At 43.9% G+C, this 12,846-nt stretch overlaps 1 protein-coding gene across 1 annotated transcript; it reads left to right on the forward strand.

Moving 5' to 3' along the window:
- Positions 1-1,713: 1,713 nt before the first annotated feature.
- On the forward strand, positions 1,714-9,131 carry ciartb (circadian associated repressor of transcription b). Its single transcript, XM_028431344.1, has 6 exons — positions 1,714-1,868; positions 3,666-4,116; positions 4,423-4,498; positions 5,138-5,216; positions 6,750-6,876; positions 7,492-9,131. The coding sequence occupies exons 2-6, from the start codon at positions 3,706-3,708 to the stop codon at positions 7,882-7,884; spliced, it is 1,086 nt and encodes a 361-aa protein (XP_028287145.1). The 5' UTR covers positions 1,714-1,868; positions 3,666-3,705; the 3' UTR covers positions 7,885-9,131.
- Positions 9,132-12,846: the final 3,715 nt, after the last annotated feature.

Consider the following 12,846-nt stretch of genomic DNA (forward strand, 5'->3'; position numbering starts at 1 on the left):
GGTACAAGCTCATTATAGAGAGCACAGAAGACAGTCCAAGAAGTACATCTGCATTTCATGTCAAATAGATTTGCACCCAGTTGTTAGAAGTGTTTGGGCAGTGTCTTTGGCTCTGTAAACATCTCACATCACAGAGCTTTTCAACATGGGCACTCTGGTGATAGAAGAGAATGAAATGTGTTGTTTTAAATCCTCTTCATCCTCATTGTCAATCGTGGGAGGCGGGCAGAGGAGGCTGGCTGGCTGGCTGGCTGGCTGGCTGTGCCTTTTGAGTGGGTGTCTCCCTGGTGCACGTGATCCCGTCCACTGTGAGAGGGTTCGTGACTCACTGGCTCCAGGCTCAGGATTCTCGTCTGGCCTCTGACAGAGTGCTCCTAATCCCACCCCTCTCTCCGGCAGTCAAACAGAGGTCCTGTGAGTCATTTCTTTACCGTCACTCTGCCTAAAAAAACAACAAAAAAAGGATGCACATTGAACACAGTGTGCTTGTCAGTGGTTCATACAGGATGAGCCAATTATACTTCTAAATTCTAAAACAATTTTTGACCAGACATAATCATTTAGTCAGTCACAGCAATTTTTAGGTTGTTTTCTCCAGTAGAATCAGGGGAAATGATCTACACTTTGTACATAGTCTCATATAACCACAGTGGTCTTGCAAAGTGTTTTACAATGTCTCATTAACACAAACACTCACAAGGCAACAGCCAAACCTGCAATCAGTGGACAACCCGGACATTTTTGTCTGAGTCGCAGCCAAAAAATGTCCTTTTTTAAGTATCATAATAGTAGGTAAAAGAGCAGACTGTGAAGCATTAGTAGTGATTAAAACTAGCACGTGTCTTACATTCAGCCCTTTGCAGAATGAGGTGGCACCGTGCTGATTAAGCCTATAGAGCTGTGTATATTACAGTATACAAGATTTTTAATATGTGTTGTCTCTGTGGAGATGTTCCTACTCTGGCATCCCAGCAGTGATGTTTAAAGAGAGGAACAGCCATGAAGACGGAGTAGGCTACAACAAATAGGAGTGTATAGTGGAGCCTCTGGGAGAACAACGGCAGATCTATGCTGTGTTTCACATCACAGATCACTTCTCTATATGTGTGGATGTGTGTTCACAAGTATGGCAGCTTGCAGTGTGAATGCTAACTTGTGTAACTGGGGGAAAAAAATCACATATTTTACAAGGAATCCACAAAAAGTGGTGCAATGATGTCTGTCTGTTCATTTAGAGCCACGCTGTCATGATGATGTGATGCTTTTCATTTAGTTAATCACAGCTAAATGACTTCTATGAGAGAGTGTAGGGGCACTAATTGTCTCCAGTCTTTGTTTAAATGCTGAAGTGTCCTTGAGCAACTCTCCCACAGTGCTGAAAGTGCTGACTACGCCTTTACCCTCAGACTGCGCTCAGTTTACTGACATGCCTCCAGTCAGGCATCACCATCCAGATGATATAACGAGGAAGAATGCTTGTAGAATGACCAAAGTTAGCCCTGGATTGACTTTTCGCCCAGCTGCTGAAATGAAACCGATCCGCGTGTCCACGTGTTTGTGTCATTTCCATGTCATTTGCATATGTAAACCGGCCTCGCCTATTGCTCCGCAGCTGCACCGAGCGCAGAAGACGATTCGTCAGTCGGGCGCGCTCCAGGAGCAAATGGGAGCGCCGGTCCTCGTTAATCCCGCCCTCTCAGACACGTTGCCTTGGGAGAAGCGACACGGGCCGATCACTGGCTGTTGCTGCTCCCTTACCGCTCACACGCCGCACGTCCAGCACATCAGCTGCTCTGCTACCCGACGGTCTCGGTGGATTTTACCGCTGAACAAAGGGAGAGTACGAACAGCCGCTCCATCCTGGGAAGGTAGGCAGCCCGAACCCCCACACCGCCCTGAGATCTGGCTGTGTGGAGGCGATCCGATCATTGAAAACATCCAGCGGAATTTTAAATCATGATCCGAATCATATGTCAGTAATGTATAGTGAAGGACTAACACTGTGGGACAGTTTATTCAGCCTGTCTGCGCTGCTGGTTTTATGTAATCTAGCTGTGTATCTTGCCAAATGTTTTACTGACTGATGAGGAAGTCTTTTGTGTCTGTTACCAGCTGAACTGCAACCTGCATTTATGCGGATCAATCACCTCAGCGTTTTTATCCTTTCCGCTGCTGTTAGATCACGTTTGCCTGTGATTTTCTTGTGTAAGTGCCCCACCTACACAGGTAGATGGAGACCATGAAGGCATTTTATATGGTTTTACATGACACAGTTTTCTTTGGTTAAAAACAGCTGCGGCATAGATTTTATATATATATATATTTGTAGCTGTAGTAGGCCTGTGAGGTGCATTCAAAGGCTCAGGGAAAGTGGAAATTTGGAGTCTTGCATATGTTTGTTGCTTTATTTGAATGACATGCTGTGTTCATGTGGTGTTTTAATTAAAAGGAGAGAGGATGGCTTGTTTTTTTGTTGAAAACGATATAAATATGCTTATGATAAGAACTAATGAGGTGCAATGCTGCATTATATAACACAAAAGTTTGATAGTTGACACTTTATTGCAGCAGCTTAGAATTATATAAGGTCATTTCTGATCTACATTATTTACCTGCAAGTGTGTGCTATCAAATTTTCTCATGTTAAAGACACAACATAGTCAGATTTAGAATACATTTGACCAAACCGTGGTCTGTGAGGCACAGTGAAAACCTGAAATCTATCATTACATTTGTTGTCTCCTGTGTTTTTGCTCAGTAAATCTCTGCTCCACCCTTCTCTGTAACAATAAGATCAGAAGGTGGTCATCCTGAGACAAAGAACTGGGGAGCAATTAACTCTTCTACCCTCAAATTTTTACAGGAAATGACAGGCATGCCAGGCGGTAACCATTCAAACACCAAAAATAAATCCCCGAGCTGAAAATGCCGTTCTCACTTCCTTTATGCACTAATCGCTGAGGAAACACGCAGAAGATCCCACAAGCCATTAAGCATCCATGGAGAGCGTTTGGTAGAGGAGAGTTTTTTTTATTCACGAGGCATTCTTCTATTGTGAACAAACAGTGCTAGTCTCCCATTTTGTAAACCCACAAGTGTCACTTGTGTGGATGGGAGGGCGGCAGTCTATTGAGGCAACGGTCGCCATGGTGGCAGACCCCTGCCCTCACTGAATAAACAAGCTAACAATGTTTATGAATGGATATGGTGGCAGCAGCTGGCAGGCCAGCTGATAGGGCCCGAGTCAGAGGGGGAAAAACACTGGTCAGGATTGTAAAATGCAGAGTTTTTGTTTGTGTGTGACGTCATGATGTGGACGGTTGGAATGACAGTAATGTGCAGAGACAAAGATTAAGGCCCCTGAGTATTTGAGGGTAGAGCCGGATTGTTTGGTGTTGGTGGCTAGCCTGTGTTTACTGGCTCAGGTGTTGCATCTGCAAAACAAACAGGTCGTTGTGGTCTCAACAACTGTGGTCTCACTGCCACCATCTGCTCAGTGTGCTGCTCTGGTTTTATTCATGTCGGCTCGGCTGAGATGGTTGGTTTTTTTTTTATTATTTTCATGCTGCAGTGTTTGCTCAAGGACGCTGTGTCTGTGATTTTTCTGACTTTTACTCCTTTCGGTTTCCTTCCAGTACAGTAACCATGACTTTCTCCTTTCCTAGGTCAGTGATGGTCAGTGCTAGTTAGAGTCTGCAGCTGAGAATGTCTGCTACAGATTCAGACAACTCCATTGACTGGCTGGCTAGTGACAATGAGGAAAACGAGAGCGAACATGAGTCTGACTGTACCAGAAAGCACAGCCAGACAGAGGCTCCTTCGTCTCCCGGCGCCCCTCAGCGCCTTGGCCCGTCTGACAGCAGCTGCCACCGCCGGAGCAGCGAGGTGAAGGAAGGCGGCAGCATGTGGAGTGAGGTCAGGGAGATCTCCAGCCGGGAATCTCCCGGCTGCATGGAGAAATGGGACAGAGGCAGCGCTACTGGACTGTGTAAAACGCAGCAAGGAGGAGAAAAAACCAACGGCAGAGCACTGAAGAGACCTCACAGCTCCACAGAGGAGGAGCGCAGAGAAAGGCAGCTCAACACGTCAGAGAAAGACCGAATATTCAGCAGGAAGGTGAGCACCTGTGTGACTCATGTCTGTTTCTGTCACAGGAGGTAGTTTACAGTGTCAGCACCACTAGACATGCCCTGTCACCTAGATAGACTCCCCCTGCTGCTTTTACTCACCGCCTCATGCATGACATTTCCTGTGAAGATGACCCAGCCTTGTAATGAGTATGAGGAGTATTTGTCATTTCTGGAGAACTGGAGTCATGACTCCTTTCTATCAATCATTGAATGGAGTCATCTAGTGTCAGTCTAAATGCCATGAATATGTTTTTTTATCACCTGCCCACAATGAATCTGTTTTTGTTTCTAGTGCATGGAGCTACAATGCTACATTAATCCACTGTCAGCAATCTTGAACGGCCTTCGATCAGGGAGATACAAAGAAAGTAAGTCAGCTCTTCATATATCTTAATCCTGTTTAACATCATTTGATGAGGTTCTGTGAGAGGAAAACAATTGACTGAGCAGACGGTGTGCCAGTCTTTGTGAATGTTGTGTCCTTGAGGATTGAGAGCAAGTGTTCTGAACTATGTATTATTGTAGGACTATCACATAACCACGAGTATGTGTGAGTATGGCGGCTTTTTGTAATGGAGTTTTGGTCAAAGGTTCACCTCGCTGTTTTATAATAATTTTAAAAAAGCATTTAAAATGTAATTTTCCCACAATGAGAACAAGAAATGTCACATTTGAGACTTTCTCTTGAACTCTGTTTGTCAGAGGTAAGTGAGTGGGAACACTCTGTCTCCAGTGAAGCAGCTGCTGTTTGTGATATGACAGATAGACATTATAAGAGTTTCTGGAAGATAGCACCATGTTCTGACATGCTCTGAATCTGCTTAGTTTGGAATCTTGGTCAAACCCAAACCTTGAGTGACCCAACACTTCCTGACCACAGAGGCAGCCAAGGAGTCTGTTCCCTGAATCACACACACACACACACACCACACTCCATCTGCTGCACAGACTCAGGCCTGCTGTCAGCACAGTTCATGTGGCTCATGTGCAACTCTCTTCTTTTCCAGGACTCAGCAGTTTCCAGGAGAGTGTGGCCATGGACAGGATTCAGAGGATCATGGGTGTCCTGCAGAACCCCTACATGGGGTAAGTGTCCTCAGTGTGACCCACAAACTGTTAACAAAGACATTCAGTACACACACAAAAAACAATATCTGCTCTCCAGCCTGTCTCTCATGCTACTTAAAGGCTCTTTTCTGCTGTGGTTTCAGTCCAGTATTAGAATCAATACAAATCCCCAACACGCAAGTGCTTGAAATGCTCATTGCTATCTGTGGGTCTGGTAAAGTTCACTTCAGACTTGTGTAATCAATTGATTTTTTTCTCAATCTGAACCCAGTTAAAGCCAGATTGATTTCAGTGTGGTCAAAGAACATCAAAGTGGTCTCCATTACGTTTCTGACACATGGCTCAGAGCAGGTTGCCGCTACCCCCACACATTCAGGATAAATTTACCGCAGACTAGGCTGGGTCATTCGGTAGCTGGCCATCTTGTTAAAAATGTCAAATCAGGCTCCACGGTGGGAGCAGCACACTTATGTCTGCTTGATTAGCTCTCCACTGGCCAGACATTATAATGGACTATGATATCACCCCTTTAGACGATGCAGTCTATGTAATACGGTCATTTTTAAATGTTTTTCTTTGTCTGATAAGAAAAAAATAACTGTTATGCATGATTTTAAAAAGTGTCCATCACATTTTTTGAAATGAATAGCTTCCATTAAAAGGTCAAACATAAAGGCTTACAGTCAGATCTGAGAAGCTGTAAGCAGTGACGGTCTTCTGTTAATTCAAGCAGTGAGCGTAAACGCAATGATTTCATAAAACAGCAGCACCTAATAATGACATCAACACACTGACTTCATCAGATGTAAAGGTGCATACTGTTATAAGATGTCTGGGGCAGGCTAATTGAAGCCCTCACCCACCAGCTGCTGCCTTCATAAGGGAGACAAAGAGTGGGTGTGGCAGCCTCCCTGCAGACAGTCGGGGCAGAGGCTGGAAGGTGGACTAAACCCCTCCCCCCCATGACATTCCCTGTGCCTGCTCTTTGCTGCCAGCTGGCAGCCCCTGCAGCAGCACAATAGTAGATAGGATCAAAGTGACTTTTTTAGCAGTCACTGTTGTGGATAATCTTTCACATAAATTTAACATGCTCCACATGGAATATAGTAGCAGGAAGGTCCTGATCATATGACCCAGACTAATCCCTGCTCACCATCTGGTTCTGGCGGGTGGGACTTAATGGCACAGTGACGATGGCCACCTCCGGTGAAAACTGCAGCAGCTACTTTATTTCCACGGTGACACTGCTGGAGGCCGTTGTGGCTTTGGTGTTTATATTTAGAGATGAGCGGAACTATTATGCACCGAGGCACGTGTGAGCTCAGAACATGTGAGGAAGGTACTCAAGACAATTTCCCCCCACACACACATGGAGCACAGGCTTTGCTGAGTGAGTGAATGTGCCGTTCAGGACTGCATGTTTCCTGTGTGAGCTTGATGGAGAGATAAAATTTCAGAGAAAAGGTTGGCAAGATGTTTCTAGATTACTCAAATACATGCATGATAGGCTGAATAAACGTGTCTTTTTTTCTCCTCTTTCCTTTTTTTCAGGGAGAAATACATTAATATCATTCTTAAAATGGAGGAAATGCTGAAGAGCTGGTTCCCTAATGTAAAACTCCAAGACCAAGTTGCCGTCACGCAGACAGAGGAAGCCGTTCCTACCAAGAAACTGAAGGTGAAGATTGCAAAAAAAAAAGCAGATCTGTTGTGTAAGAGCTCTTCAGTTAGACACAGCCTCCTGCCAAGAGCATATGGTGTCAACGCAGCGAAAGAGCGACTAAAATATCTGTTATTATTTAATCACAAGTCTGGGACATGGAAAGGAGGATTAAAAGCTATTTTTACTGAGGTGTTACTGCGGTCTCAGGTTCACTAAGAACAATGACAGAGGAGAAAAGGTAATTTTGGAGGAGTGTCCCTGAGGGCGGGGGGGATAAGAAAGGTCAGAATAGTCTGGAACATTCCTCTGCATTTAATTGGTGAGGATTTATTCCTATGGCAAACTCTGACACACATTCCTACAAACAGGTATTTTCTGTTCCGTATTTGTTTTCAACCACCACAAATACGGTGGAAAGTGGTGCTAACATTTTTATTTTGATATAAACAGTGATTACAACTGCCTTTTGCAATGTGATAGGGGTGATAAGTAGCAACAAATACACAGACAGGTATGACTCACAGTTCAAATTAGAGTTTTTGTGTTTTTTTGGGGGGGCATACAGTGTTTTCCAGCAGCAGATGGTATGAATAAAAAATTCCTAAGCTGCATTTCCATTTTTCCCCACAGTTCTCTCCGGTGACCACCGCTGCAGCAGCGAGCCCCATCACCGTCAGTGATCCTTCAGTGGGCACCAAAGGCCTGAGGGTCACAGACCTCACTCCTCCTGGAGCCTACTCCGCCAATAACCTGAAGTGGCTCCACACATCGCCCATCTGCTCCCCGACGGCAGAGCAAGCCCAGGCTGGTCCCAGGCACCTGCTGCCACCCAGAGACAGAGACCTAACGCAGGACAGCGCTGTGTCCTCCAGCACGGACAGCCACACTAAGACAGACTCGGTGCCCAGAGGCCCCCCGCCGGGCAAAATCAACGCACCCTGTCTAGAGAGGCTCCTTAAATCAACAGACAGCATCATCACACGCAAGGGGACAGGGGGTTTGATGGGCAGCAGCTGGTCCTAGTCCACCTGGAGGGCTGGCTGTCCAGCTTCAAGCCTTGCCTTGCCCCACCCTGCCAGGAGCCTGCTTAGCTCATTCCAGCCTTCAGGAGAGATGGGAGCCTTCAAAAGGGATGTCACAGATTCCTCTTCTTCAGTGTGGAAGGAGTGTTGATGAACATGTTGTACTTTCTGTATGGCAGTGTGCCCTCTCTGACATGACAAGTGTCTGCTTCAGTTCCCTTTTGTTGACTTATCTTTGTGTTTTTCTTTTGTTTGCACTCTTAAATAGCGCGTGTGAGAGTTGGAAGGATAGATTTTACATGCTCCTGTGTCGGAGCAAGTATTTTCACAACTGAATTTGTTCCCACTGGCTTGTAGATGTAACAATACAGCTTGAGTATCTGTGAAACAGCCATTAGGCCCGAAAAGGAAAAGAACTGCAGGAGAAGTTTGGAGCAAGTATTTTCAGATATACAGACATGTCGGTGGTCTACATATTGTTGTGCTGAAAATGTGGGTAAAATGTGATGTTGCCCCCTTCCCCCACCCCTCCTTTCAACCTTCGCCTCTCCCCCCATGACTCCACTCTTAAGTTTATCGATGTGACTGTTACTCATTTGTATTCTTTATAAATAAGTCTTTTTGGTACAACTGTTCTACCTCTGAGCACCACGTCATGGTTAGTGTGAGTAGGAATGTGAACACTATGCTCTGGACACCTCACCAGATCTGCAGTGAGCCAAACCGGGCCTCTGACAGCGAGGTCTGCGGGGCAAGTCGCCCTGCTCGTACAAACGGAGGAGGATCTCTCCATGGGGGGGGGCGGGCGCTCTCGTGGCCTGACTGGTGCCATTGTAAAGAATGTCAACTGCAGATTTCATTTCTGAGTCTCCCAGTAGAAGGCAAACAGTGCCTGTAACGTCAAGCTGTGCCTGTAAGCCGGTTTAATAAAGAGAGAGAACCTTTTTGTTCGGAAAAACCTGCTCCTCTGTGGGATGTACAAATCAGGAATTCTCACTCTCCTGCCATTTTCCTGTATTGATTAAATTATTCAGATCTTGCCAACTACTTTCTGTGGTGGAGTAGAACAATTGCTATTTTATTTTGCCACAGAACCCGACAGTGTGTTTAGACCAGCAGAGAGGGACTCGGTATTTGTCTGTGTAAATCTTACAGAAAGGTTGTCAATTTACCCTGAAAAGTGGCCTTTATAGTGTGAAATTTTATACTTTCAAAATAAATGTGGTTATATTTGTTTGATGCAAAAAATGTCTAATGATTCTTTTATTATAAATTTTACATCAGGATTAGCCCAAGGCCTGATTTTTTTCGTCTGTAAATGTCTTTGTTCAGTCCACCCTTATGCTGAGCGACCACATGGCTGTAATCTCAAAGGCACGTTTTAAAGACACGAGTCATCAAATCTACAAAATAGCCCCTTTTAACTCTCACCTAAACCGGCTCAATTATGCATCAAAGAACTCCAAGCAGAAGGGTGCTATCTGATTTATATAACAGTCGGGCCAATTACAGGGTTGAGACGACAGGAAACGCTCAAAGGAAGCTGACTTCCTGAGGGAATAATATGATTTATTGTTTCTAAAGCAGGGTGTCAGTTTCATTACAAGGTAAAATTGTCCACTTTTTATAGCAGTACAGAGAAAAACCCAGTATCACTTCACATTTCTCAGAAAGTGTTGCCACTCACATGTTTATAATTTTTTTTCTTTTTTTGTCCCACGCACAGCTTTGTACTCTTTCTGTACAACATGTGTAAAATATCTGAGAATTTGGCTGTCCAGTAAAATTTTATGTAAATCAAGACATTTTCTTTTCCTGCTGCCTGGAGCTGGCTTCTAAGAAAATATATTTTACACTGGCAGCAGGCAAATACTACCTGCCAGCTCCTAACTCCAGACAATAAACACTGCCACCTGTAGGTAAAAACTGTTAAATGCCACAAGTTTGCTCAGAAAGATGTTTTGGGTCAATTTCATTTCCTTGAATTTCAACATTTCTTTGTAAAACCGCTACGATACCGTCTGTGGCTTCATTTTCACTCAGCTCTTGCCAGATCCTCTTTTTTTTCTCACACATTAGGTTATGTGAGCAAGAACATGTTGTATTCACAGAAGTATGTAGGAGTGCTGTGACCTAGAAAACAATCTGTCAGGAAGTTTAGGAGATCAAAACAAATCTACAGATCTACCCCCTCAGGCATTTTTCTTTCCTTTTTTTTTCTTTTTGTTTAGCTTAATTACAGTCACGTGTCTCTTTTTCCAGACTAAAAGGTTTGATTGGGTCGATTACCCACACTGCATTGTTTCAGGATTGCTGCCCCAGATCCCATCTCTATACTGGGCGAGGCTAATGGTTCGGGACTCACGTGCACAGACGACCTGACAGCATCCACGTCCAACGACAGCTGGCACAGATCGCCCTGAAAACGGAAGTTGTTATGAATGATAGGAAGAGCTGCATCAACAAAAGAGGCACCTTTCTCACACTGCACGCTGTGACTGAGTCACACTGTGCAGCAAGCAGGCTGCCAACAGAGAACATGTCATGTGCACACACACAAAAAAAGAGAAGGGCAGATTAATAAGATATTTTATTTGGGGCTTTAAAGCAAAAGTGTGCGATCATGGACGTGGTAGCCAGTAAGTGATGTTGAATTAGATCTACCTCAGTGGTATCCAATTCAGCAGGTTACACTACAGACCAATATTACCATGGACAGGAAATTAGATTGCATTCCATTTTAAAGGTTCACACCGGTTATGCTTTACATATTTGATTGATGTCTGAACTGTTTTGTTGTCCAGGCTGCAGTATTTGTTGGCTAAATTACAAAGACTAATCATTACAGCAGCAGCAGAGATGAGAGCTTTTTTTGTAAAAGCATTCAAAGGCCAGTGGGAGAAAAAGAGAGAGAGAGAGAGAGGAAGAGAAGGGAGGCGGACAGGTCTGTGGCTCCAGTAGCAAAAAGCCGGAGGGAATAATAAATAGGGCTTCATAGCTGCTCTTTTGTTGTAAATTGGCCTTGATTTGAGCTCCAGCTGAGAGTGAAATGACAAGGAGGTGAGTTTGAATCACAGCCAAGGTGGCAGTGCCTCACATTGCTGCTGCTGCAGATATTTATATATGTGCTGTGTGTATTATTTCACTGACAGAAAGAGGCAGATGTGATGTGTGAAATCATTTTCACAGCATCTAATTACCCAATCAGGAAAGATACTGTAAAAATACCAAAGTGCCACATTTCAGGCTATAAAAAGGACTAATAATGGATATCTAATGCATTTCTGATGCAGTCATTTTGCAGCCACAGACTTATCAGTACAACCAAATCTGTTTTGTTTCATCAGCATCACCTTCCACAGCATCTGAGATGCAAACAAATCAGCTAGAGAATGCCAAAATAAGGGCCAAAATTCAACAACAGTGAGTTCCTCAAGAGACAATCCTCAGAACATTCTGCAGCTTCGCACATGCTGTCTGACACCCACCAAACCAAGGAGCAGACTCATTATGTTATTATGGACTGCAGCTGATTCATTCACACTAGACAGAGATAATGGTCTCATCTGTCAGGGAACTGAGCACCTTTAATTAAGAGACCTGTGAACCCAAAATATCCTCTGTTCAATTATCAGACGAGCAGGTCGGACAAATGATCAAAAAGCGGCGGCAGTCCAAAGCTCTTCACTGGGAGAGTCCTCAGATGTCTTATCAACACTCAGCTTTGACTCACTACAGAACCATCTGTGTGGAGTTTATTATTAATAGTTTGTTAGTATATTGACTAACACATTGATGAGGAAGGCTGCTGATATTGCTGTGGGAATATTCCATTCTCTGGAGCCAAATGACCACCAAGCTCATTGATCAGACTGTGGGGGCCTCTGCCATTCAGTATAGAACTATTGATTTTGCCCTCTCCAATAGGTTATCCTCAGCCTCTTCAGGAGAAAGAACAATTTTCAAAGAGCACCAGAGCTGATTCTGCGTAGGCTGCACTTGCATTGAACTTCTCTTGTGATAACAGCTTTTTCAAACAGAGGAAGCCAGAATGTACAAATGGAATCCTGTAAAAGCTATAGGTCAGAGGGAACTGTAGTAGCACCTGTGGTTGCCAGGGCGAGGATGTAGGTTTGCGTATGAACCAAAGGGACATGTCACAACCAATCTTTTGGAAAGACAAAATAGTCCCTACCAATATTTAGCATTTATTCTTATATAACAAAAAAATGAATTTATTCACATATTTATATCACACATTTTTTGTAAACTCAATAGTATAATTTTAGTAGTCGCATTATAGTGATCCAGAGTCACCTTATAGTGGCAGTCATGCAAAGGTTTGGACCGTCAGGGCCTCAGAGACTAATTATGTGTGCAAGGTTTCATCAAGCACTGACAAACACACTGATCCACATATTGCCAGCTAATTACCTGCACTTCTGTACTCCTGTAGCAGATGAGCAGAACCGTGTTCTCATGAGGATTTAGATCTTCCTGGAAGATGTAAACTACTCTTTAAGAGAACAAATAAGGAGCATTTAATTTTATGCACCTGGGAATTATCTCTTTTGGGGGCATGTGGACCTGAATGTCTTCCAAAACATCTACCTGTAAGAGAAAGAGACTTTTTGTCTTCATAAATGTGGGACTACCGGTATTTGGATTTTCAAGAACCAATTCACACATCAGAAAAGTAGTTATTTCTTGACTTTAAAATTTACCAGCCTGTATGCTGAAAAACATAAGCATGCTGTTGTTGACCCTATTTATATAAAGATTTAAAAATATAAGCAAAAACAAAGAAGGTTAGGCAATCAAATGACAGGATTTGCCTTATAAATGGAGTACTAGTCATCCTTTGGTAACCTAATGAGCAGCACTTGTCGCTCCCCTTGGGTCTAATTGAGCATACAGGTACCAGTGATGCACATCTCCAAGGATGTAGCATGGAAGGTGAATG

Source organism: Parambassis ranga, chromosome 19 (genome assembly GCF_900634625.1).
Source record: "Parambassis ranga chromosome 19, fParRan2.1, whole genome shotgun sequence".
NCBI classification, from domain to species: Eukaryota; Metazoa; Chordata; class Actinopteri; family Ambassidae; genus Parambassis; species Parambassis ranga.

Bases quoted from the DNA above. Each gene is read 5' to 3' on its own strand.
- ciartb (XM_028431344.1), top strand. From the start codon at position 3,706: ATGTCTGCTACAGATTCAGACAACTCCATTGACTGGCTGGCTAGTGAC. The intron at 5,217-6,749 runs GTAAGTGTCCTC...CCTTTTTTTCAG, and splicing joins CTGCAGAACCCCTACATGGG to GGAGAAATACATTAATATCA. The intron at 6,877-7,491 runs GTGAAGATTGCA...TTTTCCCCACAG, and splicing joins TTCCTACCAAGAAACTGAAG to TTCTCTCCGGTGACCACCGC.